General features: G+C 52.7%; 3 protein-coding genes across 9 annotated transcripts in view; 2 read left to right on the forward strand and 1 right to left on the reverse strand.

Moving 5' to 3' along the window:
- The window catches only part of Wdr48 (WD repeat domain 48), a 36,246-nt gene extending 34,390 nt beyond the window's left edge, over positions 1-1,856 (forward strand). For all 6 annotated transcript variants that reach the window (XM_057766576.1, XM_057766574.1, XM_057766575.1 and 3 more), the window contains one exon: positions 43-1,856. In XM_057766576.1, the coding sequence (XP_057622559.1) occupies positions 43-138 (96 nt within the window). In that variant the 3' untranslated portion in view covers positions 139-1,856. The remainder of the gene's footprint in view (positions 1-42) is intronic.
- Positions 1,849-13,981, reverse strand: Gorasp1 (golgi reassembly stacking protein 1). Of its 2 annotated transcripts, none has more exons than XM_057766579.1 (9): positions 13,887-13,981; positions 8,691-8,771; positions 8,101-8,304; positions 5,215-5,301; positions 4,954-5,084; positions 4,525-4,738; positions 3,838-3,988; positions 3,329-3,481; positions 1,849-3,164 (listed from the first exon to the last, which is right to left on the reverse strand). In XM_057766579.1, the coding sequence occupies exons 1-9, from the start codon at positions 13,944-13,946 to the stop codon at positions 2,947-2,949; spliced, it is 1,299 nt and encodes a 432-aa protein (XP_057622562.1). In that variant the 5' UTR covers positions 13,947-13,981; the 3' UTR covers positions 1,849-2,946. The 2 variants fall into 2 exon arrangements, with proteins under 2 accessions (XP_057622562.1, XP_057622563.1); XM_057766580.1 differs by lacking the exon at positions 13,887-13,981 and adding an exon at positions 9,030-9,218.
- Positions 13,982-14,141: 160 nt separating this feature from the next.
- The window catches only part of Ttc21a (tetratricopeptide repeat domain 21A), a 32,067-nt gene continuing 19,998 nt past the window's right edge, over positions 14,142-26,210 (forward strand). The window contains exons 1-8 of the mRNA XM_057767394.1: positions 14,142-14,178; positions 15,782-15,911; positions 17,039-17,149; positions 17,718-17,884; positions 20,067-20,189; positions 21,219-21,376; positions 23,743-23,827; positions 25,251-25,349. Of these exons, the coding sequence (XP_057623377.1) occupies positions 14,152-14,178; positions 15,782-15,911; positions 17,039-17,149; positions 17,718-17,884; positions 20,067-20,189; positions 21,219-21,376; positions 23,743-23,827; positions 25,251-25,349 (900 nt within the window). The 5' untranslated portion in view covers positions 14,142-14,151. The remainder of the gene's footprint in view (positions 14,179-15,781; positions 15,912-17,038; positions 17,150-17,717; positions 17,885-20,066; positions 20,190-21,218; positions 21,377-23,742; positions 23,828-25,250; positions 25,350-26,210) is intronic.

Genomic DNA, 26,210 nt, shown 5'->3' on the forward strand with positions numbered 1-26,210 from the left:
CTTTAGTGACCTTAATGTTTTCAATGCACTTTGGCTATTCAGGTTTTGGACCCAAATATGGACCTCCGAACAGTAAAGCACTTCATATGGAAGAGTGGTGGAGACCTCACGCTCCATTACCGTCAGAAGTCCACGTGAAGAGTGGGCCGTGCTCTGGGTTATTCATCAACCTTCCTCTGTGGCCCCGAGTAGTCCTAGGAAGCCCGCCAAGCCCTACTGGGAGCAGGAGCTCCGCCGGCCGATTTGATGACGTGACTAATCGAGATGTAATATAGAAGCAGGCTCCATGCATAGGTTAAGGTGTCCCCAGGGATCAGTGCAAGGACAGACGAGCCCCAGGCACTGTCCTTCGAGATGTACAGAGAACCTGCAACAGGCCAGTGCAGACTTGGCTGACTCCTTGGAAGGACCCACCTTTGTCTCTTAGCACTTGGTAGAGAACATCAGCTGGGCCATCTGTCAGCGCATTTCAGTTTCAAACCCACGAGTTCTGCAGCTTTTCTAAGTACATTCCACTCATGCAGTACCTATGAAGGCTTTTTCCAAATTTGTCATTACAGAGAACAAAAGTTGTTTTCATCATCATGTAAGAGTTATTTCTAATGGGAACCATCACTGCCGCGCAGCTCAAGAGCCAGCCCATTTCAGGAGAAATGGCCACGAAATGCCCAGTCTCGGCTCTGCTCTGTAGGAAGACCTGCCACTCCAAGGCTAGGGCGCAGTACTCGGACTTGCAGGCAGCAGCCTGTGTAGTGAAGTACTGCCCCGTAGTCACCTGGCCGCACGACAGCGCAAGCAGCTATGGCCACTCTTTCTCCTCTAGCGCCCAGTCTTCCTCACAGGCAGAGCCAGCGGGAGCCACAGCTTCCTGCCCTGGGTGAGCAGCATGACGCTGTCAAAACTAAGGCCATGCTGAAGTTTCGGTTTCATTTGAATGCTTCCTAGAGTTTATGTTATTAGAGTAAAGAGATCTCACAGTGAGTTGGTTTGATATTTATATCGTGGTCCATGTTTGTTTTTCCAGTTTTATACGCGGGCTTTTGTTATACCTGCGTCCAGATCTTTCCTCTGTCTTTCTAACAATCAAAAGCTTTCGTAGACTCACCAGATCTTGTACAGAGTATTAACTTATTGGGGATAAACACTTCAACTCTGGATTCTTCCCAAGGTCATTGTCATTCACCCACCCTACTCCAGAAGACAGCCTTGAACAAAGCCAGAAGCACAAGTGCCTTCAGGGGCAGTTTATTCCAGTCCAGTGGCCTCCCTACCGCGTGGCCTGTCCCCCACAGGAGCAGGGACTGGGGAGAGCTGGCTTTTCTACATCTTCACGGGTTCTGCTGGGGGCAGCTGATGGGTCCAGGTCCGTTCCTTACAAATTGAGGTATCGATCCACACAACTGCAGAACGGGGTCCCCTTACTGCTAACTGTGGAGCACAGACATGCCATGGCCTCCACACCTTCAAGTGAGCAAAGACATTTCCCAGGCATTAAAATGTTCTCCCTCAGAGCAACTGACGGCTTTTTTACTGAAGTCCTTTTTGTCTGTGTTAGACACAACAGTGCACTCGGGGTGCGTGTTTTTAGTGACGGTCATGGGATGGGGTGGGGTGCTGGCCCTCAGCACTGTTTGCAGGAAGGGCCTCTGCACTAAGGGTTCTACTGGCTATGGCCCAGCACTGAGCGGCGGGCAGCTGTGCCCCTGTGGTGGATTTTACCTCCCAGCATGGTTGTACTTTCTTTTCCCCTCTAGTCAAAATAAGTAATAAGTTTCCAGAAAATTGGACAGTCTGCAATGCCGGAAGGGTCAGAGTCTGTATTTCAGGTTGTATAGAATAAAGCTTTAGTTAAAACACTTCAGTGTCTTACACGTTTATTTTCCACTTGTCATTTTCCTGCACAGCAGACTACAAGGAAAGAAAACACCCTCAGCATCCATCTTAACCTGCTCATGGGGGTCTCTCGGGGAACAGAACCTTCCAGTTAGGGCAACCAGGGGTCAGAGTACCTAGCTACAGAGCTAAGGTTAGCTGGCCCCAGAGCAGTCCTGTGGTGGGGGCCCTGCTGTGTGCCCACATTCCTGGCACTCACCAAGAGGCCCTGGGATGCCTCCCTCATAGACCTGGCTATAAATGTATTCCTAGTGCCCATCTGGGACTTGGGCCGGTGCTTCCGAGCACAGTGAGTGCCCTGTACATAGAGTTACAAGCGGTCTGTGGACACAGATGGGAAACGACCAAAGGCCGCTGACAGTGATGATGCAGGAGACTGCAGCTGCAGAGGACATGCCTGGCACCGCCTGTAGAAAGCCAGCAGAGCCCGCAACCTCCCCTAGCCTTGGCCTCTAAACTCAAGGCACCTAGAGTTTTCGGGACAGCTTCCCTCACACTGAGGACAGACAGAAGGCCTGTACCCACTCTCACCTGGTCTCTAAAGAGGGGTTTCGATGAGGAGCCATCAGACCTGGCTGAATACCTTCTGCACTCAGGCAGTTGTCTGTATGTGGGGCCTGGTAGGAGGGGGTCACAGGACACCACACAGAGTGTGTGCCCTCCTGTGGGGAGGGGAAGGTGTCACTAGCACAGGTAGATCCCTGAGAAGGGCCTTTTCCAACTTGAGAAGAAAGTGGCCAAGTATACACCTCTCTCCTCCAGCATAAGGATTAGAATGGGAAGGGAGGGCCCTGGGACTTGGAACCCCACCTCAGTACAGGGGGGGCTGCTGGAAGACATAGCCTCTCTTGTCCCTCGTCTTCACACTCATTCAAGATCGGGCCCTGCTGCCTCTCCCTACCCACGAGGCTTCAATGCTGTTGCTCCCAGCTTCCCTGTCCCTTCAGGACCATGTACTGGGGTAAAGGTGGGACCCTAGGAGACCGCGGCAAAGCCCATGCCTCTGGGAGCTATACAGACAAGCTAAGCAACACCAAAGCTCACGGACCCTTCTCACAGCCCAGGCTGCGGTTCTGGGGCGACCCCCTCGGTCTCTGTGTCTGCTGGCTCCTCAGTCTGTGCCTCCAGCAGCTCTGCAGACAGCCCATCCGGTGAGGATGCAGAGGTGAGTCCATCAGGGAGAGTCAGCTGGGGCAGGTGGTCCTGGGTCTGGGCACCAGGACTGTCCGGGAAGGAGATCTCAAACTCGGAACCTGACCACGTGGCTTCCCCTGAAACAGAGTAGGGCCAAGGAGGCCCAAGCTCAGCGGTCACTCCCCTGCAGTCAGGCTGTGGTGGAGGTTAGACAACATGTGAACCCCTAACCCACCTTCGAATCTCAGGGCAGCCCTCCCCAAACCCAGGGTTTCTCGGGGCGTCACTGAAGGTCACTCACCACCCCGCTCGTGCGAACTGCTACTGGAACCCATGTCCTCTGGTCCCGAGGCTGAGAGAGCTGTGGAGGTCAGCACTGTGGAGGATGACAGGCTGGGGCACACACTGGTATTGCTGCTGTCCAGGAGAGACATCCCCGACACATCCAGGAAGCCTGGGGAAGAGAGCAGCTCAGTTCTCTGCTCACATAAAACCCCAACTATTGGAAATCTGGGAGCCTGTCTCCCCCTGCCATGTTCCTAACTTGCCTTTGGCCCTACCAATACCCTCCACCAAACCCTATGGAGGCTGTCCCTGAGGGACAAAAAGAGTTGAACATCGTGGGGTAGACCATGGCAATGGGCCCAGACCCTTCTCTGCCTCTGTCCGTCTACCCTTGACTGGACGACACAGGTTAGCAGGTCCTGAGGAAAGCCGGGGCACTGCTACAGGAGTGTAACCCTGAGCCTGCAGCCCACTTCAGCACCAGGGCTCCAGCTGCCTCAGTCTCCCCTGGAGCCTGTCCCATACCTGGGTCCATGACCCGCTGCACTGGAGGTGGAGGCTGAAGAGGGATCTCCATGGAACGTGGGCATCCCCCAAAGTCAGCAGCACCATGGCTAGGACTCCCAGGACCAAGGAGCTGCCCTTCCGTGAAGCCACTGGGGACCTGTGTCAGGGCCTAGAGATGCCAGGAAGGAAGAAATTGGGAGTCAAGACAGTACCAATAAAGATTCAATATAGAAACAGGTGTCCAACTGACTGCGGCCCACCCCAGCACTATAAATAGTATCTGTGAGTGGTGGGGTCAGGCCAGATCCTCCCTGCAACAGACACACTGAGAAAGGTTTCTGACACCCTGGGGGTATCCACAAATACCTGGGAATACTCCCTGAGCCTCACTTGAATCCAGGCACACATGGGGACCATGCATCCTAACGTGTCTGCCACTGGCCCGGCCGTCCCTCCCTCACTGCAACACAAGGTTCTGTCCATTTCAGGGTCTCAATTTCCCACTCACAAAATGACCACCAGTGCCTCGTCTCTACTCCCAAGGCAACTGAGTCAGAAGCGTGTTTCCCTGAACCCAAGCAGAGCCTCTCTGCTTCTACTGCATACGGGGCAGATGGGCCTCCTCCAGGCACAAGAAGCTCACAGGCCCATGGGAGGCTTCCCCAGAAACTCCTCCCATCCCTACATAACAGGTCTCCCACATACCTCCGTGTAGTCACTGTGCCTGGAACCCAGCTCTGTGCTAGAAGAATCTTGAAGGATGGGCCACGGTGGTGGGGCACCAAGAGGCAAGTCACTAGGTTGTGGAGTGTTAGCTGCCGGAGTACCAGACGGGGAGGTCCCGCATGGCTTTTTGTAGTGGCCGGAGGGCTGTGTGGGGATTCGGTGTAGATATCCATAACCGATACCACACCCCAGACTATGGAAGGCCAGAGACATTCAATCAGGGTTGTCCACGACACAGCCCTCCCTACCTATACCACCCCCACCCACAACCATGACTGAGCATCCTGGGCAGGGATGAACCTCAGGACCCTGGGGTACAGTTCCGTCTCCTCCAAGGGATGCCAGAAGCCCAAGCCCACCGGGCCAGCCCACCCATCTAGCCCTATAGCCCGTGACCCCAGGAAGTACCTGCCCTCTCCACCCCAGGCTGCATTGGGAGTCACAGTCACCTCCCGGCAGGAGTCGGACTCAGAACTATACACCATCAGCTTCAGGGGCTTCCCCTCGTGGGATTCAATGAGTGAAAAGAAGTCTTCAGACTAGGAGAAACACAGTGTCTGAGGGCTGCTCCCAGCGCTGGCCTGGAAGCCTCAAATGAGACACCTATGCACTACACATCTGTCCACAACCCTTCAGGGGGCCTGGAAACAGTCGACATGGGTTCCTTACCTCCTGTAGAATCTGATCAGAGCCAACCACATAGTCTGTGTAGGGACACAGGCCAGCCAGGGCAGCAGGTGAAGAGGGCTCCACGTCCTGAGGTAAGAAAGAAAAACTAAGACTCATGGCTGAGCAGAGAGAAGAGGCAGGGGGCTGTCTCTCTAGGAAGAAGGACCCTTGTCCTCTGTTGCCAAGCACAGCCTCAAGCGAGACTTCCTTCTTACAGGGCCCACTTCTCTGCTCCCCAGGTTTACAGTCTAGCCGACAGAGGGCAGCACCTGCCTGCAGTCCAAAATCTGACCTGCGGCTCCACCGCCGCGTCAGTCACAGGCCAGTGCCTGGGAAAACGCTACCCAGGGTGAGGGCGCTGGTTTGTGGGTGGAGTGTAAGCATGAGCTCCGGGGTCTGAAGGGAGGAACCCATCTCAAAAGGTACTGCGTGAGAGAAAAGGTGCCGGCATGGCACCGGGCTGCTGATGGAGGAATTACTTTCATTTAATAAAGAAACTGCCTTGGCCCATTTATAGGCCAGCCCTTAGGTGGGTGGAGTAAACAGACAGAATGCTGGGAGAAAGAAGCCGAGTCAGGAGTCGCCATGATTCTCCCACTCCAGACAGACGCAGGTTAAGATCTTTCCTGGTAAGCCAGCTCATGGTGCTACACAGAATATTAGAAATGGGTTAGATCAATATGTAAGAGCTAGCCAATAAGAGGCTGGAACTAATGGGCCAGGCAGTGATTAAAAGAATACAGTTTTCGTGTAATTATTTCGGGGCATAAGCTAGCCATGTGGGCGGCTGGGTGCCGGGGACGCAGCCCGGCCGCTCCCACTACTACAGGCTGCCACGCTTGGACATACACAGCAGGTAAAGGAATGAGCCACAAAGCCTGGCGCCCTGAGCTCAGCTGCCTTGTTGCCCATGTTGCAGACAGAGGCTGGAAACATGAGGACTAAGAAAGTGGCTCCTTCCTCCTAGGAGAGTTCCACTGGAGCTCGGGTGTCCAGCCCATGGCCTTATGGCCACATGCGGCCCGGGACAGCTATTAGAGGGTGGGGGGTGGAGCCATCAGTAAAGCACTGGCTTCACCGGAGTTCAAGCCCCAGCATCCAGGTGGTCTGCGTCAGGGCTAAGGAGGTGGCGACAGGCAGAGCCCAGGGATTCACAGGCCAGGAGTGTGGTCCAGCTGCTGAGCTCAGGCCAATGCGAGAGACACTGCATCAAAGGAGGTGAACAAGATTCCCAAGGATGAACCCAAGATTGTCTTTTTGCCTCCACGTGCACTCACAAATGAGCATGTATGTATCCATGTGCATATACATCCATATACATCCATATATATATGATTGGCTAGCGAGCCAGTTTAGAGCAGAGAATGTCAAGCTGGACCTGAGTTCCACCCCCAGGAGCCCACGTGGTGGAAGGAGTGTTGTCCTGACCTCCACGTGTACCAGAGCACACATGTACCCACTTGTACCCACACAAAATAAATGTAACTATTTGTGAATAAAAACAAAGCACTAGGGGACTGGAGAGATGGCTCAGAGGTTAAGAGCATTGCCTGCTCTTCAAAAGGTCCTGAGTTCAATTCCCAGCAACCACATGGTGGCTCACAACCATCTATAATGGGGTCTGGTGCCCTCTTCTGGCCTACAGGCATACACACAGACAGAATGTTGTATACATAATAAATAAATAAATATTTTTTTTAAAAAAAAGCACTAATTATGAGCTGTTTTGTAACCAGGCTGTGGTTTGGTAGCGTGAGCTTCGTAGATGACAAAAGCATGCTCTAACACCACAAAAGGAAGAGGTGCGCTCCCAAAACCCACACGAAAAGCCGGGCACCCCGAACACATCACCCAAGCCAGAAGCGGCCCCACTGCTCCTAAGGAGTGCTCGGGTGGCTGCTTTACCGGCCCATTTCCTACACAGCTGTCTTTGCAGTGAGACTGCAAAGATGCCCCAGAGAAATCGTGGGAGGCAGCTAGAGCCCCAACCAGCAAACCTTCCATCAGGGCACTCCCTCCGCCAACCCAGGAGACTGAGCATCAGAGAACTCGGGTGCCACCAAAGCACACAGGTACCAGGTGTGTATGTGTGTCTGTCACTGAACGCTAACATCTGGGGCGGCTGTTACTGAGGTTGGCTCACGTGGCTGCTATACAGCAACAGGTCACAGAAACCACCATGTGGTCTGTCCCTATTCACCTGGAGCAACCATCAACACTGTGGACAGCTTCCAGCAGCTCATTCTGCCCCACCCTTCAAAAGAAACCATGGCATGGGGCTGCACAGACAGTTCAGAGGTTAAGGGTACTGGCTGATCTGGCAGGGGACCCAAGTTTGATTCCCAGGGCCCACATGGCAGCTCATAACCATTGGTAATTCCAACCCCAGGGGACCAAAGGTCCTCTTCTGACTTCCAGGGGCACTGCACACACGTGGAGCACAGACGACAGATAATACATGCAGACAAAACGCCCATATACACAAAATAATAAAACAAAATTTAAAAGAAAGAAACTAAAGTACAGAGTTAAGAATGCCCAAAGGTGCTAGGTGTGGTGGGCGCACACTTAATCTGGCACTCGGGCGAGAAAGGCTGATTGATGGGTCTGTGCAGTTTGTGGCCATCCCGGTCGATACATTCCAGGCCAGTAAGGGCTACACAGTGAGACCCTGTCCCAAAACAACAAAATGGAACCGGAATGCCCAAGGTCACACAGCTCACAGAAGCAATGTTCATCTGTCCTCTGGGGACAGGGACACTGGGGCAAAGCCATATCCCAGGGCTTTGCTCTGCCCTCTGCTCCCTGCCCCACCCACCGGCGGCCTGGCCAGCCTGCCCCTGCATGCCCCCGCCCTGCCCAGTCCCACACCCTGCCGGTACTCACCAGCACATGCCACACGTGCTCGCTGGCCCTGCGGAAGCTGCAGAAGCGCACGCTGGCTCCCAGCAGGCCCTGGCCGCCCCACATGTTGCTGGGCACCACCTCCACCTCGCGCACCTTCATGGTCTTCATGTTGAAGACTTCCAGCTTCACCGGCTTCTCCACATTGGCCTTCAGCAGGGCCTTCAGTGTGTCGTTCTCCTTGTTCTGCATGGGCCAGGAGGGGCTGGCTCAGTCTGAGGCTGCCCCACACACACACAGGTCAGGGCGTGGATGGCCTGTGTGAGGGCATGCTCGAACATTACTAGGTCCAGCTGCATGGGCTAGGATTGGGCCTGCAGCCACTGTGGCCATGAGTCACTACCCAGCTTCAGGCACCCCGAGTCCTGCCAAGCCTCGTTCCCTAAGTCTGCCAGAAAGCACAACAAAGCAAGCAAAAGACCTCTTAGGCCCATGTCCAAAGGCCTTATATGCCTTGAAAGGCCGCCTTCTTAGGGCTGGTGGCCACCTCCAGAAGTCCCTCTGGCCCTCGACCACCCAAGACGAAGCAGGCTGGGCGCCCCGTGGGGATAGGGAGAAGGGGGGACCCTCACCAGCCTCGAGTGTCCAATGGTGATAATGAAGTCGAAGTAGGGTTCCAGGCCTGCCTGCTGGGCTGGCGAGTTCTCCTGTACCTGTCACAGGGCAGAAGCAAGTCATGGCCCTGCCCTGACTCACGCAGGTTCCAGAAACCCTGTTCCAGGGAAAAGAACTCAGGCCTGCACAACTTCTCTGGCCATTGCCAAGGTTCCCCTCAGCTCCCGCTCACTACCTCCTCAGACACAAGATTACTCTGAGGAAAATGACCTCTCCTGACTGTGACATACGATGATTCCAGAAAAGACTCCCACCGCCCTGGGAGTAAGGGACACCCAGGGAATACGGTCCCCCACCCAAAATCTGGGCTGCAGCTGGCCAGGAGGTCAGGAGGAGGGTGGCCAGGAGAGCCCAGACATGCAGGAGAAATGCTGTCAGGCCCTGCTGGTCCCTGAGTGGCCAGCCTCGCCCCCGTCCAGCAGGCAAGGACGACAGCCTGATGGCGAAGGAAGGAAAGCAGATCCCAGGCTCGGACCTGACCGGACCGGACTGGACCGGACCGGCCTCTACATGAGTTCAGCTCCGCCCACCACACAGTTCTGCTCCAGGAGTTCCCCACCCCTTTGGGTGCTCCCTGCCCGTCTCAACTACCAGCTCACTAAAGAACAGCCAGTACAGCCAGCTCCCCATCTCAAGCTGTCCCCGGGACACACAACAAACAACCTCACAGTGCCTTGCTCAATGCAGCCTTTGTCCCCAGGTCCTGAATCCTAAAGATGCACCAAGGCCATTGGCTCCAGCCTTTTGCTAGAACACTTGATTACTCCTTGGGCCAGGCATCAGCCAGGCCCCAAGGTGACAGTTCAGGTGACAAGGCACAGGACTCGTGTGACCTCAGATCCTTGGTGCTTCACTGGATTCCCCAGGATGAAGGAGAACTTTCTGGGAGCCGGATAAGAACACAGTATCTGAGGTGCCTCCAGTTCAAGGCCAGTTGTGCCCTGACATGGCAACCCCCTCCTAACGGCAGCACCAGCTGAGTCCCTGAGTGCCACCTGGAGCTGCCACAGCTGCCAATGGGAGTAAGCCCATGTTGGTTGCTGGCCCATCCCCAAGGGCAAGCTGTCCCTGGCCTGTTTAGGGACTTCAAGTCCTGCTCCATCCCTCTAGGGGCCCTACTTCTGAGATCTGCCCTCTGCCCCTCTTAGACCAGCGGTTCTCAACCTTCCTAGTGCTGTGACCCTTTAATACAGTTACTCATACTGTGGTGACCCCAACCATAAAATTATTTCCATTGCTACATAGAACCGTAATTTCACTACTGTTATGAATCAGAATGTGAGTATCTGTTTTTTGATGCTCTCAGGAGACCCCTGTAAAAAGGTTGTTCAACCCATGCAAGGGTCACGACCTGCAGGTTGTGAACCACTGCTTTAGAGGCTCTGGAAGACCACAGGACTAGAATATCTTAGAGGGTGGGGGGTCCCCCCAAAGCAGGGCCACTTCCAAACCACCCCAACTCCCTTGGGTAAGGCCATTTTGCTCCTAAGAGGCAAGTGTCACTGTCCTTCACATGATGTGAGCAACCCACCACAGTAATGGAGCCCAGAAGCCCCGGTGTCCCTGCCCAGCTACGATCTCCACCCACTCAGGCCTGTGGATCCTCTACACTGTCTACACTGCCCACTAGAGCTCCAACTACTGAAATGATCTAGGCTGTTGCCCATCTTAACCTGTGCCTGCAAAACCCACTGCCTTTCCACCCTGCTGACACCTCCCAGTGCGCCTCTGCCCCCACCCCACCCCCAGCCTACGGCATGCTCAGCCTTTCCTAACCCCGCACCTTACCTCCCAACCAAGAACCCTAAGGAATGAACTGGGAAAGACTCTCTACAGGAGCTGGGTGCCAAGTATCCCAGATGCTAACGTCTCCTATGCTTTAAAGCGGTCTGTATCTGAGCCTAGAAAACGCAACCTAATGACAGCAGCATTTTCTGTGTATGTGAATCGTTCAGTACTGCTCACTGCCTGAGTGCTGAGGGCAAGGTCATCACCAGCGTGCCTGGGAAGATGGGAATGACAAAATTCAGACGTGTTACCTCCCCGTTCTTCAGCTCTTAATAATATAAATAAATGGCAGCCTTTAATCCCAGCACTTGGGAGGCAGAAGCAGGCAGATCTCTGTGAGTTCAAGGTCAGCCTGGTCTACAGAGCAAGTTCCAGGACAGCCAGGGGTGTTATACAGAGAAACTTGTCATATATATATATATATATATATATATATATATATATAATTTTATATTATATATTTTTGTATACATATATGTATACATACACATACATACATACATAGGGAGTGATAGGGGACTGACGAGGTGACTCAGCAGGTGAAGACACTTGATACCAAATCTGGCACCCACATAGTGGACAGAGAGAACCAATTCCACCAACCTCCACATATACATGAAACGTCACACATGCATACATACACACACAAATACAAGTGAAAAAAAGCCCTTTAAAAAGTGTGTGTGTGTGTGTAGGTAAAGTCATCTCCCACTTAAAGTCTCTGATAGGAGCTGAAAAGATGGCTCAGTGGTCAAGAGGACGTGTTGCTCTTGTAGAAGACCTGGGTTCAGTTCCCAGCACCCACCAGATGGTTCACAACCATCCACAACTCCAATTCCAGGGCACCAAACACCCCAATCTGGCCTCTGTGGGTACCAGGCACATACACACATTCTTACACATAAAAATGAAAATAAATCTAAAACAGTAACCAATATCTCCAAATAAAGTACCAAGTTTCCGGACTTGGGAAAGGTACTCGGCGGCATCCCGGGCAGCCAGGAGTCCTAGGTTGGAACCCCAGCATCCAGGAACTCAGGACCTGGGGGCTTAGCTCAGCGGCATCCCCAGTATCCAGGAGATCAAAAGTTGGGGACTTAGATGGGGACATCCCCGACATCCAGAGGCCTAGGCTGGGTTCCCCCACACTGCAAAACCAAAGGCTATCCAAGTCTTCAGGACAACATGGAAGGCCCTGCACACCTGGCCTCATCCTCCACACTCCCCTGACCACACCACGCTGCACACCAGCCAGTTGCGGTGTGATTTCTCTTGCACCCTTGCAGAACCCGCCACCTGCCCCCTGCAGCTCTCCCCTCCACTCTTTACTTTCAAACGTTGAACAGACATCTTTCCCGTTCGGGTACCACTCTTCATCCCTAACCTAAGCTATTTTTCTTGCTAGCAGTTACCATGTAGCACATGTTTGTTTGTATGTTTAAGATCTGTGTGCATGCTGGGCGGTGGTGGCACACGCCTTTAATCCCAGCACTTGGGAGGCAGAGGCAGGCGGATCTCTGTGAGTTCAAGACCAGCCTGGTCTACAAAAGCTAGTTCCAAGGACAGGCTCCAAAACCACAGAGAAACCCTGTATCAAAAAACCAAGAAAAAAAAAAAAAAAGATCTGTGTGCATGTGTGCACAAGGAATGCCTGTACACCCATGTGTGCAGATGCCAGGTGTATGTGGATGCCTATGGAAGCCAGAAGAGGACTCTGGATACCCTAGAGCTGGAGCTGTAGACAGATGTGAACAACCCAGCATAGTTACTTTTGCTTATGCAAACACACAATGCCTGGAACTGAACCTGGGTTGTCCAGAAGGCAAGGGTTCTTAACTCTGAGTCATCCCTCAGCCTACCGCATATGTTTCCGAGATAAGAGTCTCCATGTAGCACACAGACTGTCCTCACACGTGAAGTCCTCCTGCCTTTACCTCTAACAGCAGTACAATAGCAGTGAACCCCGTACCCCACTACACATAGTTCTTATGGCCTTCCTCCTCTACAGTTTGGCTTCCAATAGACATGCTCTGTCTCCCGTGTTTCCTCTAGTGCCTGAAGTTCTGCCTGCCACAGAGCATATGTTCAAAAACACGTCTATAGCTAGGTGTGCAGGTGCTCAGGTGGAGGCAGGGGGGACCAGGAGTTCAAGGCCATCCTGGCTACAAGAGGTCCTATATCCAAAAACAAACACAAACAAACAAAGGGATTGGAGAGACAGGTCAACAGTTAAAGAGTTAAAGGTTCAGTTCCCAGCATACATGGGGGGCAGCTCCCAAATGCCTGTAACTCCAACTTGTACAGGCACTCTCACTTGTGTGTGTGCACGCTCGCATGCACATACACACGATACACCTCTGTGAAGGGTTCTCATCCTCTGACCTAATCAACCTGATCCCTTCCACAAGCCCCCCCCCTTGCCTTCCCTGGCACCCACAACCTCACCACCCATACCCCTTGTGTGAATATGCTTTAAAACACCCCTGGTGGGATGCATTTCAATGTCTGCCAATCCCCAATCACAAATCTTGTCTCCTTCTGTCTGCAAAGCCACCGCGGCTTTCCTGCTAGGAACCACTTCTTAGCCCTGATTCCAGCCTTCCTTTGACGTAGACCAGAGAAGCACGGTGGCTCAGGAGGCAGAGGCTGGTGGATCTCTGAAGGTCCCATCTAGGCCAGCCTGGTCTACATAGCAAGTTCCAAGCCAGTCAGGGCTACATAGTGAAACCATCGCAAATAAAAAAATAAAAATAAATAAATAAAATGTAAAAGAGGCCGAGAAAGGAAGGCTACTGAGAGTTGGAGACCAGCTTGAGTTACAATACTAAGACCCTGTCTGAAGGCAGGCAGGCAGGCAGGCAGGCAGGCAGGCAGGCAGGCAGGCAGGCAGGCAGGTTGACCACCAGCCGGGCGCCAACCTGATAAACATGCCTGCCTGCACACAGCTCTGCATCTACCCACTTCTCAAGGAAGAAGAGTGGGGGAGCTGGGTTCAAAGCCCTTCCTATCCCCAACACCATATTCCTCCACCTCTTTTACCAACCAGGTTATAAACCACTTTGTCTCTACTTCCCATAAGCCTGTTCGCTCGTACCTCCCTGCAAGTGACACGTAAGGCCTCCCCCAAGTCTCGGGGTGTTTCACTCTGGGATCCCATTGCCCACCCTGACTCCAGTCATTCTGGCCACCTCACCCTCCTGCAGTCTTCCTGAAGCCCTCGCGCTCCTCCAGCCCCTTGCACTGCGTCTCCCAGAAGGGGGCCTCTGGTCTCGGGTGCGCTGAGCTTACTCAAGCTGGCAGGGAGGTCACCGCGGGCCCCGGAGCTGTGCAACCCTTCCCGATGCCACCCCGACTCAGCGGCTTACCCCGTGCAGGTGGAAGCCCTCGCCGCCCGCCGGCTGCTCCGTGCTCGCCCCTAGCCCCATGTCCGCCCGCTCCCTCCGCTGCGTGGCTTGGTCACGTGGGGCAGGCCACGCCCTCCCGGATGTCACAGCTCTTAGCAACAGGCCGGCTGCCAGGTTACCAAGGACGCGTGCGCCTCGGACTTCCGGCTGCGAGCCGGGTCGCGAATTGGGCAGCCAGAGCTGGGAATCCCGCTCAGCCAGGCATCAGCTGAGCCGGGCTGCAGCAATGAGCAGCGATGACTCCTCCCTCATGGTGCGTGAGCGCTGGGCCGCCTGTGCCCGGGCGTCTTCTGCTGCCAAGACAGCTCTGCCCTGGCCTGTCCCTCTGCCTTCTGGCCATTTCTGCTCCGGGGCCACCTCTCTGCTCCGGGGCCACTTCTCTTCTCCCTGGCCATTTCTGCTCCGGGGCCACCTCTCCGCTCTCTGACCATTTCTGCTCCGGGGCCACCTCTCGGCTCTCTGGCCATTTCTGCTCCGGGGCCACCTCTCCGCTCTCTGGCCATTTCTGCTCCGGGGCCACCTCTCTGCTCTCTGGCCATTTCTGCTCCGGGGCCAACTCTCTGCTCCCTCATCATCTGCGCTTGGCCCACCTCTGCCTGACTACACACCCAGCTACGCTCAGGCCATCTCTACTCTTGGACACTTCCACCCCTAACCATCCCTACCCCTCTGTCCACTCCTATGACAGCATCAATGAGTCGTCCTATCTTCCCCAACTCCCCAGCCAGCCAATGTATTGCTTCCTGTGTCCTCTGTACCCCCAGCCTCAAATTAGTACCCTGACCTGACCCTGTTCCCTGTGCTCCCCAAACTAAATCCATATCCATTATCCTGTCATATCCTCCTCTTAGCCTCCCTCCCAAGCCTCTCCCGTGTCCCCGCCCCGTCTCAGTAGATGCTATAAGCTGTTTCTCTCTTCTGTGTCCCACTCTCAACCCTAGTCCTAACCCAACAAGCCAGATGTCTCCAGAGTTCCCCTATTTGATTTTATTTCCTAAGCCAGAGCCGCCATGTCTCCCCTAGACACCCCTAAACTGGTTTCCCTACGTTGACTCGTTTCTTTAGAATATACATTTGAGGTCCCTGGAGCCGTAGCTTAGTTCCTAGAGGATGCACCAAGTCCTGGGTTTGATTCCTACCACCATACAAAACAGGTCTGGTGGTATGTGCTTGAAAACCCAGCACTTGAGAGGTGAGGAAGGAGGGTCAGGAGTTCAAGGTCATCCACGGTTATGTAGCTGAGTTTGGTGCCAGTTTGTCAAAAGAAGACTCTGTCAAAACAATCTTAAAAATCTGAGAGCACTACTCCCCTGCTTAAACCATCCCAACTGCTTCCTGTTTAATGCCCTGAGTTGATGTCTAGGCTCTTTCAAATGGCCTGTGAGGCTTTTGCGACCCAACCACATCTATCCTCAATTCAACACCCACAAACCTTAGAGGAAGTGAGACTTGACTTTGAAATCTCAGTGTGATCTCTGTGGAGCTGTATCTCCCTGACCTTCAGCTTCTTTGACTACGACGATGATGGACATAGAGCCCATGACAACGGTCCCTAGCTTGTTCTTGCAGCTATTCCTACATTCGTTCCAATTATTGCTCCGTACTCCCCTCCCCCCGCATAACAAGCCTGAGTTTGTTTCCATTGCATCTTAGCCAGAATCTGTTGCCACCGCCCAATCACCTATAAACTCTGTCCTACAAAAACTACCTGGAGTGACTCCCAGGGCTGCAGAAGGAGAAGGCAAGGCCTGGCTGTTGCCTTTCCCTTCCTGAGTGTAGAACTGAAGAGGAGTGCGGCCTGCCTGGGTCAGAACAGAGACGGGGACAGAGGCTATTCCAACCATGTCTCCTCGCAGGCTTCGATCATTTACTACAGCCAGGAAAAGTACTTCCACCATGTGCAGCAGGCTGCGAGTGTGGGCTTAGAGAGGTACAGCAATGACCCTGTACTGCAGTTCTTCAAAGCTTATGGAGTCCTCGGGGAAGGTAAGGCCTTGCGCTGACCCCGGGTACCATCCTCGCCCTTATCCTCGGGCAGCATCCCGATGCCTAGTTCCCATGGAAACAGCCTCACACTGCCTGCAGAGTCCCGCTGATAACCCGTGAAGTCTGTATTCAGGTTGGATTTTGAGATCTTGGCTCACTGTACCTGCCATGAGCCTCAGTTTCCCTATCTGCAGAATGAGTTGTTAGAGGGGGGGGCTACATGACTGTTGAATTTTCCTCGTGCTCGGAAGCTGAGAGCTGGAACTTCGGGAAAAGAGAAGTGGGAGGCTTGAGTACAGGAAAGTGGGTCATAGACGTGAGAGGGCGGGACTTAAACAGAGCCCAGGCGCTGAGACCTGTCTGAGCAGCCTATGGCCAATGTTGGGGACATTCAGGATAAATGGAACTGAGAATGTCCTGTGCCTCTTCAGAACTGACTCCAGCCCCCTAGGGTTCCCAGGCTCATTCTAGGGCACACCTCCGGGTTCCAAGGCTCTTAGCCGGTGGGCCAGGTGTAGTGATGTGCGCATGTCCTAGCGCTAGGAAGTTAATATTATTTTAGACTACACGTCAAGTCCCAAGCCATCTGACGTATATGAGGACCTTTCTCAAAGACAAAATACAAAGTAGGGTTAGAGACGATGGCCCACCAGTAAGGAGCATTTACTAGACCGATCGTTGATGGTGCACACCTTTAATCCAGAGCACTCAGGAGGCAGAGGCAGGTGGATCTCTGTGAGTTTGAGACCAGCCTGGTCTACAGAGCGAGTTGCAGGACAGCCAGGGGCTACACAGAGAAACCCTGTACCAAAACAAAACAAAACAAAATAAACAGCCAAACAAAACCCAAGCCACCTAAGGTCATCCTCTGACCTCTGATCACAGACACACACAGACCTCCCCTTACCAGCCTGGACCACAGAGCCAACGGCCTTCAGAGAGCTTCACCCTCCAGGAAGTGCACATTCTTGGGAACCTTTCAAATCAGGTTGTCCCTAGAGGGGACCTTTCAAATCAGCTTGTCCCTAGATTGTGTGTGTGAACGCAGGTAGCACTTACCTAACAGGGGTCCCCTGTTGTCTGTCTGGGACCCCAGAGCAGAACAGTGTATAATGCTCTTTCTATAGACCGTATCCATGATGCCATCAGTGAGCTGGAGAGCATCCAAAGCCACCCAGATATGTCCCTGTGCTCTGTCATCGCTCTGCTTTATGCTCACAAGTGCTGCGACACCATTGGTGAGTGGACCAGGCCCCTAGAGGAAAAGCCACTGCACAGACAAAGCCCTTGGAGGGCTATTGAAGGAGGGGCAAACACAGACCACTTGGATCTGCTGTTAGTCAGCCAAAACAGACCATCCCTCATGCTCACCCAACAGGCCTCAGAGAAGACCTGATGCCTGAAAGGGAGCAAGCAGAAAGCATGACAGGAGAGGTCATCCCTCCAGACCATGCATTTGAAAGTGTCCTTCATTCTTCACCAAGATTCTTAGAATGAAAGAGAGAGAGAGAGAGAGAGAAGAAAGAAAGCCAGTCATTCTAAATAATTGTGCTTTTAATCTCAAGTCTGTAGGTCAGAGAGAAGTGCCAATGTAGACTCCCATCTCTTGCTCAGGATAGGGCGTGGACCTCAGCTAGGGATTCGGGCTCAGTCAGTCTGCTCAGCACACCGATGAACGTGGGGTGGGGAGGGGTGCCTTCCAGACAGTAAGCTGAGCCCATGAGTATACACTCCCGTGAGGCAGTCATCACTGGTGCAGATGAGAACCTCTTGGTCTCACTAGGCCTCTTTCTCTTCTGGATGTAGACGGAGAAGCAGTCCAGGAGCTGGAGAGCAACTTGAAGGAAATCCGCAAGACGGCCAGCGACACTGCCCTGTACTACGCCAGCCTCTTCCTCTGGCTCATAGGCCACCACGACAAGGCCAGGGAATATGTTGACCACATGCTGAAGGTCTGCAGTGGCTCCAAAGAGGTACGAGAGCATCTCAGGGCCACAGCCAAGCAAAGCAGTATCCAGACACATCGTCAGGGTTACTCCCTGAGAGCCCTGGGACCAGGGCCATATCCGGGCACTGAACCTCACACCTGTACCTTGTCTAAAGCCACGTCACATTCGTGCGCAGCGTCCTGTCTCTAGACTGCTTTCCTATGGCCTATCTTTTTTTTTTTTTTTGAGACTGGGTCTATGCATAGTCTTTTCCTGAGAGACACAAACAAGCACACTCTCACCCATCAAGGACAGACCAAAGTACCAATATCCTCTGAAGTCCAACTTGGTAGAACAATGAGTCTATTGGACTTGACCCCAAAGCAGCCACACAAACCAAAACAACCTCACCACAGCCTGAATGACCAATTCCCCATAACCGCATAGACGGAATCTCTCTTGAAAGGACCCCCCCATGTGTACCTTAGCACCTCCCATGACCACAAGGCCACCTGCAATTAGGGCAAAATGACATGCACCCAGCAGTGAGGTGCAAGCTGGTCTACGTGAGGCTCCCAACCCCTTCTGTGAGCAAACACAACAGCCTTGCTCTCGAGAGTGGCTTGTGAGCATTTACAGCTGCTTCTGGTGATGGTGGCACCAGCTGTTATACCCAAAGCCTGACCCTGCAGCTCGACAAGGTTGCATGTAGTTCACACTGCAGCCAAGGATAGCCTTGAACTTCTGTTCCCCTGCCTCCACCTCCAGAGTGCTGGAGGTGCACTTATTCAATGCTGAGAATGGAACCAAGGCAGGCACCATGCCGTACATACCCATCCCAATACAACATTTTTTTTTGTTTTGAACTTATTTTTTATGTGTATGGGTGTTTTGACCACTTTTATGTCCATGCACCATGCTAGATACCTGGGACTAGAGTTACAGATGGTTGTGAGCTACCATGTGGGTCCTGGGACTCATACCAGGGTCCTCTAGAAGAGCAGGCCAATACATTTAACCACTAAGCCATCTCTCGAGCACCCTCTGCCACCGTATTCTTTAAATATCCTGAATTAGTCGCTGACATGTAGAAAATCAGACGATTTGGCCAGCAAGGTGGCTCAGTAGGTTAAGGCATTTACCACCAAGCCTGATGACCTGAGTTTGATCTCTGGAACCCGTATGGTGGCACATGTGTGAACACACGCATACACACACATACTAATATATACATACATATATACATACATGAATGTAATAAAACACTTTAAAGAAATCATAAAATTTAAATAGACAATCAGGCATGGCATGATGGTAGCACATGCCTGTCCCCGTAGCACCTGAGAGGCAAGCAAGAAGCCAGTCTGGGCTTTAGGGCAATACTCTATCTCAAAAGGAAAGAAGCAAGAAGGGAAAGTCCAGGTTCCCTGGTTCTTTTGAAAACCCAAGTGAGCTGTCAGACACTCTGCTCTGCCCTCTCTGCAGCGTCTTGATGGACCTGAGTGGTCAGTACCTCATGCTGGTGCTGATCTGGGACTGGAAGCCCATTCAGGCTGTACATTCTCGGAAACCTCGTAGCAATGTTCACGAGTGTAAGCCTTCGTCCGTGGGGAGGGGTGAGAACTGACATGTCTGAAACAGATGCACTGTGCGCAGCTCTAGAGGGAGGCATTGTCTCCTTAGGAGAGAAAAGAGAAGCATTGCCCTGGACTATCAAGAGGTGCTCAATGCTGGGCTTTTCCCAAGCACCCCTCTCCTCCGATGCTGCTTCCCAGGCTTAGCCCTCCCTGTAACTGGAAGAAGCTGTGTGCTGGTCGGAGGTCCAAGAGCAGCCCCGCCCTAGCCCCAGGGCTGTTGACCTGACTGCAGTGACCAGTCCCTGCTGCTACAGGAAAGGGGCCTGAGTGAGGAGCGACAGAGAGCTGTGGGGTGTGGAGAGCGGTGGGGATGTAAGAAGGAGAGGTCCCTGTGAAGGGGAGAGCTGCCAGGCTAACCTGTGAGTCCTTAGGAGATGGATGTGGACTGATTTGAAAAGTGAGAGGCGTCAGGATGTCACAGGCAGTGCAGGCAGGAGTGACCACCCGGCAGAGGAGGTAGCCCACTGGGATCTGCACGAGGTGATGCCCACCCACGATGTGGAGATGGCAGAGGGCGGGAGGTGAGCTAGCTCGGGTAGAGGTTGTGAAGGACCCAGGACTTTTACCTTTCCCACTTGTTCTCCTCCCAGGGCTACGTGCTCAAAGGCTGGGTGGACCTCACCTCCAATAAGCCCCACGTCGTGAAGAAATCCATCAAGTACCTGGAACAAGGAACTCAGGACACCAAAGATGTGCTGGGGCTGATGGGCAAGGTGGGCAGAGGGAAGTGGGGGAGTCTCTGGCTGGCTCACTGGAGCCAGAGAGCTGCCAGGTGAACTCAGGCCAGATCTGAGATGCGGGCCCAGAAAGGGCCAGCAGCCAGCCCACGGTCACACCAGTCCAGAGCCCACTCGTCCTTGCTTTGTGTGGCAGTCCTTCTCATTCTGTTCTGTGTTGTTTTGGATGCTAGGGAATTGGACCCAGGGCTTCGCACGCACCAGGCAAGCCCTCTGCCGCTGGGCTACATCTCTAGTCCCTGTTTGGTGTCTTGAGATAGGCTCCCATGAACCCAAGGCTGGCCTTGTACTCACTATGTAGCTAAGGCTAGCCTGGAGTTTCTGGCCTGGCAGTACCTTCCTCAGTTTGCCTGGGCCTGGGTCAGGCCGTCTTCCTCTTGGCCTCTTCCACCTCTGACTTTCGCTCCTCCCATCCCACCTCCATCTTCCCCACACTTGTTAGTGACTTAGCAGCCACAAGAAAGGGGAGGCATGCACTCTGCCAGTTTTGCATTTCCTGATCTTAATTTGAATGATTTTTTTTTTATTTTCCTTTGTGTCCCTCATTGGCTCCGTCTTTGAGAGAAGAAAACTGATCTCTTGCTATCTTTCTATGTGTCTGTCTGTCCTTACAAAATGACTACATCATCATTAGATCACAGAGGGACAGGAGGGACTGGGAGACACCACCAAGCCTGGATAGAACCCAGGGACTCACCCATGCTAGGCAAGCACTCTGCCAACTGAGCCATCCCAGCCCTCAAGCCTCTCTGGAAGTCCTGCTCTGGCCCTCAGAGCTCCTGGCGGGATACCCCAGGGGAACGGTGACTAACACTGAGTCCCCAGTCACACAGAATGAACATCTTCCCAGCTGGCTACCTGACAGCTGGGCCCCTCCAGTTAAACTCTGGGTCTTTGGGCTCTAGGCGGGTCAGAGGATCTGGACTGCCCATCCTGCCCCCCATCCCCTGAGGTTGAATTTGCCCCTGCATCACTGGTGGAGGCTCTTCTCTCGGGCTCCCACAGGCAACATACTACCTGATACAGCAGAACTTCTCCGGGGCCCTGGAGGTGGTAAACCAGGTCACTATGGCCTCAGGGAACTTCCTGCCGGCCTTGGTCCTGAAGATGAGGCTGTTCCTGGCTCGGCAAGATTGGGACCAGACGGTCGAAACTGGACACAGGTGAGGGAAGAGCCACGTGCCAGGCCTCCTGCCTTTTAGGTATTCTGGGGTGCCGGGGATGGAACCCAGGGCCTTCTTCAAGCTACAGAAGCACTCTACCACAGAGCTATAGCCTCAGCCCTCTCAAAATTTTATTTTGAGACAGGGTCTCACTAAGTTGCCCAGACTGGCCTTGAACTCATTCTGTGGCCTAGGCAGATCCTCCTGCCTCAGCCTCGCAAGTAGCTATGATTATAGGCTTAAGCCACCACGACTGGCCTGTTTTTCAAGTTTGGTTTGTAGTCTAGGTTGTTCTGAAACTCACCATGTAGCACAGGCTGGCCTCAAGCCTATGGCAATCCTCCTGCCTCAGCCTCCCAGGTGCTGGAGTTACACCTGGCTTGGTTTTCTTTTTCTTTTTTTAAATTTTGCTTTGCTTGTTAATTATCACCAACATCGTGAATGTGTGTGCAGAGGTCAGAGGACAAGTTCCGGGAGTTGGGTCTCCCCTCCCACTGTATGGATCCAGGGGTCGAACTCAAGTCCTCAGGCTTGTGCTAATACCTTACCTACTGAGCCTTCTCTCTAGATTTAGGTTTAATGCTTTTGAGACAAGGTATCACAATGAAGGCCAGACTGTACTTGAACTCAATGTCCTCCCGGCTCTGCCTCCAAAGTGGCTCCTGTTACACTGGAGGGGGCAAAGAGGAGACAGAGGAGCTGTGAATGGTGACAGGGTTGGCTTCCGGGACAGAGGGGTGAGGGCAGCAACTGAACATTGACTCATTGCGTCTTCCTGGGTCCTGACTGGAGGAGTGTGTTGTGGATTATTATTTTAACTAGACAGAGATGTGTTGTATTTGTTTATGCTAAAGAACATTACTTTACTGTGTAAAGGTGTGTTACTTTTGTTTATGCTGCATTTGTTTAATTATGTAAAGATGTGTCACTGTTTCGCCTTGCCTGCCTAAGGCACCCGATTGGTCTAATAGAAAACTAAACAGTCAATGACTAGGCAGGAGAGGGATAGGTGGGGCTTGCAGGCAGAGAGGATAAGTAGGAAGAGAAATTTAGGAATGAGAGAAGGAGAAAAGAACAAGGGAGAAAGAGAGGGACATGCCTGGGGCCACCAGCCAGACATGGAGACAGCAGGAAATGTAAGATATATATAAGATATACATAAAGAAAGGAAAGAAGGAAGGAAGAAAGGTAAAAAGCCACAGACAAAACGTAGATAAAGAGAAACAGAATAAAATAAGAGCTAAGATAAGGCCGAGCATTCATAGCTGATAAGAAGTCTCCGTGAACCCACAAGAAAGCCTGGTATAGGGTGAGGAAGGGGACAGCTGTGGACCTTGTGCAGACAGAGCCACCAAAATGAGGCACGGCGACGGCGTGGGAGCAGCTGGCGTGAGGACCAGCAGGCAGGCGCCACCACGGTTGTTCTTTATTATCTTATGCATGCAGGTGTTTGTCTGCATGTGTGTCTGTGTACTGTTGCATGCCTGGTGCCTGAGGTCTAAAGAGCACATCAGATCCCCTGGTACTAGAGTTAGAGATGGTTATGGGTCACTGTGTGTGGGTGCTGGGAATCAAATTTAAGTCCTCTGCAAAAGCAATCAGTGCCTAATCCACTGAGCCATCTCTCCAACCCTTCAATTTCAATTTTTAAACCATAGTTTAATGAGGGGCTGGAGAAATGGCTCATAGTTTAAGAACACTGATTGCTCTTGCAGTAATCTCTCTCTCTCTCTCTCTCTCTCTCTCTCTCTCTCTCTCTCTCTCTCTCTCGTGCGTGTGTTTGTGTGTGTGCAGTCTCACATGTACCATGGCAAGTGTGGAGGTCAGAGGACAGCAATGTGGAGTTGACCTTCTCATTCCATCCTTTGTGTGGGTCCTGGGGATTAGGGAGAGAACCCCTCTTGTGTGGCAACTGCCTTTATCCCCTGAGCCACCTAAAAGTTGTGTTGCTTTGCTTTGTGGTTTTGGCTTCCAAATGGAAAAAACAGCAAGAGCTCCTGCCTTGGGGTCTCCATGCTTTCAGAATCATTAGCCCTGGCTAGACCTCTTTCAGTGTGGGTTACCCCAATCCCATTGCAATTTTGTTGTTAATTTGAGTAACCCTGAGCTAAGTGTGGTGGCATACACCTGTAATCCAGCTCTCTGGGGGTGGAAGCAGAAGGATTTTGAAGCCAGCCTGAGTTACAATGACTACTGTAGCTCCAGCTTCAGGGGATCAAACAGGCATACACACATACATATAATTACAAAATAATAAAACTAAAATGAAAAGGAATGGCTGTTAAAAGGTAACTAGATGTTTCTAATATCCCATCCTCGCTGAGCTGTGAACACTGTCAGTTCATGTCCTTCTTGTCCAATTCCAGAATCCTTGAAAAGGACGAAAGCAATATTGATGCCTGGCAAATTCTAACTGTGCACGAGCTTGCGAAGGAAGGAAACACGGCCACGGTGAGTCACCCCACGGCTCAGAAGCTGAGCCAGGGACGGGTCTTCACACTCAGTGCTGAGGCAGAATGGTCAGATACGAGGTCAGGTCAAGACCCCGCCCCCTCCCAAGACAGAAAGAGACAGAGAGAGGAGAGGTACTGAGTGAGAAGGGAGCACCGGACAGACGGGATACAAAGAGGAACCCACTGTAGCCCCAGCTCCACCCAACCCTGGATTTGCCTTTGGAATAACCAGAAATACACCGTCCTTTGATGAGGCCGGCAAAGCAGAATCTAAGGGGGTCACCGTAGGAGGAAGGAAGTTCTGGTTCCTTCCATCGGCAGAGCTCTGAGATGGTGGGTCTCTGGGTTGGGGTGACATAGAGGGACAGTTCGTACCAGGGGAAAACCCTGGACAGGCCTTCATCAGGCCTGATAGCAGCAGCTCAGCATCTTGTGCCCCATCTCCACCTAAAGTTCTGGGACCTCCCGGGCAAGCACCCTGGCTGCAGTACTTCTCCTGTCTCACTGAGGAGAGCAGCCCCAGCTGGGCTTCTTCCCCCTCCCCTTTTTCTCCCTCTCTCTTGCTTTCTGGATCTGTGCTGGGGGCCGGCAGGGCAGAGGGCAGGGGAGCAGGATGTCCAACCTTCTCCTCCACCATGTGGGTCCCAGGGCTAGAACTCACGATGTCAGGCTTTCCCTCGGAACCCCTGGACTTTTCCTGCGTGGCTGGATGCCCCTCCCAGACTTCCTAATCCCTTCCTCTGCTGTGCTGGGGAGTCGGGACAGCAACACCCACTTACAGCACTGTAGAAGGTCCCGTGGAACAACAGGGGTGCCCTGTTACCCACATTTCAGAATAGAGCTGAGGACTCTACTGTTGCAGGCTGCAGGCTGCAGGCAGGGACTTAAGGGCAACCGTGTGGTCACATGAGGCCACTTAGAGCAATGGCCTCTGCCTTGGTGGGGCTGTCAGAGCAGCTTCCTCACATACTCGAGGCAAGGGCCAGGGTCATCCCTGGAGGGAATGATGTCCCTTCAGGCTCCACTTGTGGGGCTTTGAAATAGTCTTGTTGCCTTGGTCATCTGGGACAGGCAAAGCCGAATCCCAGAGGGTGGCATCAGAGCTAAGTGAGGAGTGGCCCCAATCGCCCATCTAATGTGCAGCTAAGACTGAAAAAAGTTCCGCGCAACTCTGGTTTTATGTTTTGGGGTTCAGTTTTGCTTTGTTCCATTTATAGACAGGGTCTGGAACTTCCTGTGTAGTAAGGATGTCCTCTCTCCCACCCCATGCTACCTCTACCTCCTGAGTGCTGGTATTACAGGCATGCACCACCATGCCTGGTTATATGCTGTGTACCTCAGGGTTTCATGCATACTAGGCAAGCACTCAACCACCTAAGGTAAGTCCCCAACCCCCCACATTGTCTGTTTTGTCCCTGCAGGCTACCGATCATGTTAAAAATCTAATCAAGGCACTAGAGACTGGAGAACCCCAGAATCCCAGTCTCCACCTTAAGAAGATTCTTGTGGTCAGTAGACTGGTAAGTGGGCAGCATCCAGTTTCTGGCTATGCCCCCCATGAGAGGACCTTGGCTTCTCTCTATGCTCTGAGCACCCACCCCCCTCCCCTTCCCCTGATAACAGAGACATAATAGACCACATGTCCTCCACCAAGGTACCCCACGGAGGTGCTACAGTGACCAGGGAGATGGGGTCTGAAGGGCTTCAGAGTGATAGCTCAGCCATGGGGTAAGGTACCACTGCCTCTGCTATGCAGAAAGAAGCCTGCCCTGTTCCAGGATCCATATTCTTCTCTTCTCATAGGAGTGACCTAACAGACAGTCCACCTGGGCCTCTGGCATCGAAGGTCCAGACAAAGTTGCCAAAGAACTTGTCTTTTGTAAGAACATTCACTCCAAGAAAGGTTTACAGGAAAAACTAAGAATGAGGCCAACCCTGGGCTGCAGAGACCAGAACAGGGTTGCTAAGTGCTGCTGGGTGACTGTCCCCCTCCATGTGTGTGTCTGAGTTTCTCAGCTGTGACCTTAATAAGTGGCATGGGACATGGTTCATCACAGCCACTTCCCATCACCAAACTCAAATAGCTTTTCAACAAGCTTTAGATAAAAAATAAAAACAGAGGCTGGAGAGATGGTTCAGTGGTTAAGAGCACTGGCTGCTCTTCCAGAGGACCTGGGTTCAATTCCCAGCACCCATATGGCAGCTCACAACTGTCTGCAACTCCAGTTCTTGGGCATCTGACACCCTCATACAGACATACATGCAAACAAAACACCAATCCATATAAAATGTAAATAAATAATCTATTTATAAATAAATATAATACAATGCAATGCAACACAATAAAACCCACAAAACTAAACCCCACCTTCTGGTAATAA

This window comes from Chionomys nivalis, chromosome 4 (assembly GCF_950005125.1).
Source record: "Chionomys nivalis chromosome 4, mChiNiv1.1, whole genome shotgun sequence".
Taxonomy (NCBI): Eukaryota; Metazoa; Chordata; class Mammalia; order Rodentia; family Cricetidae; genus Chionomys; species Chionomys nivalis.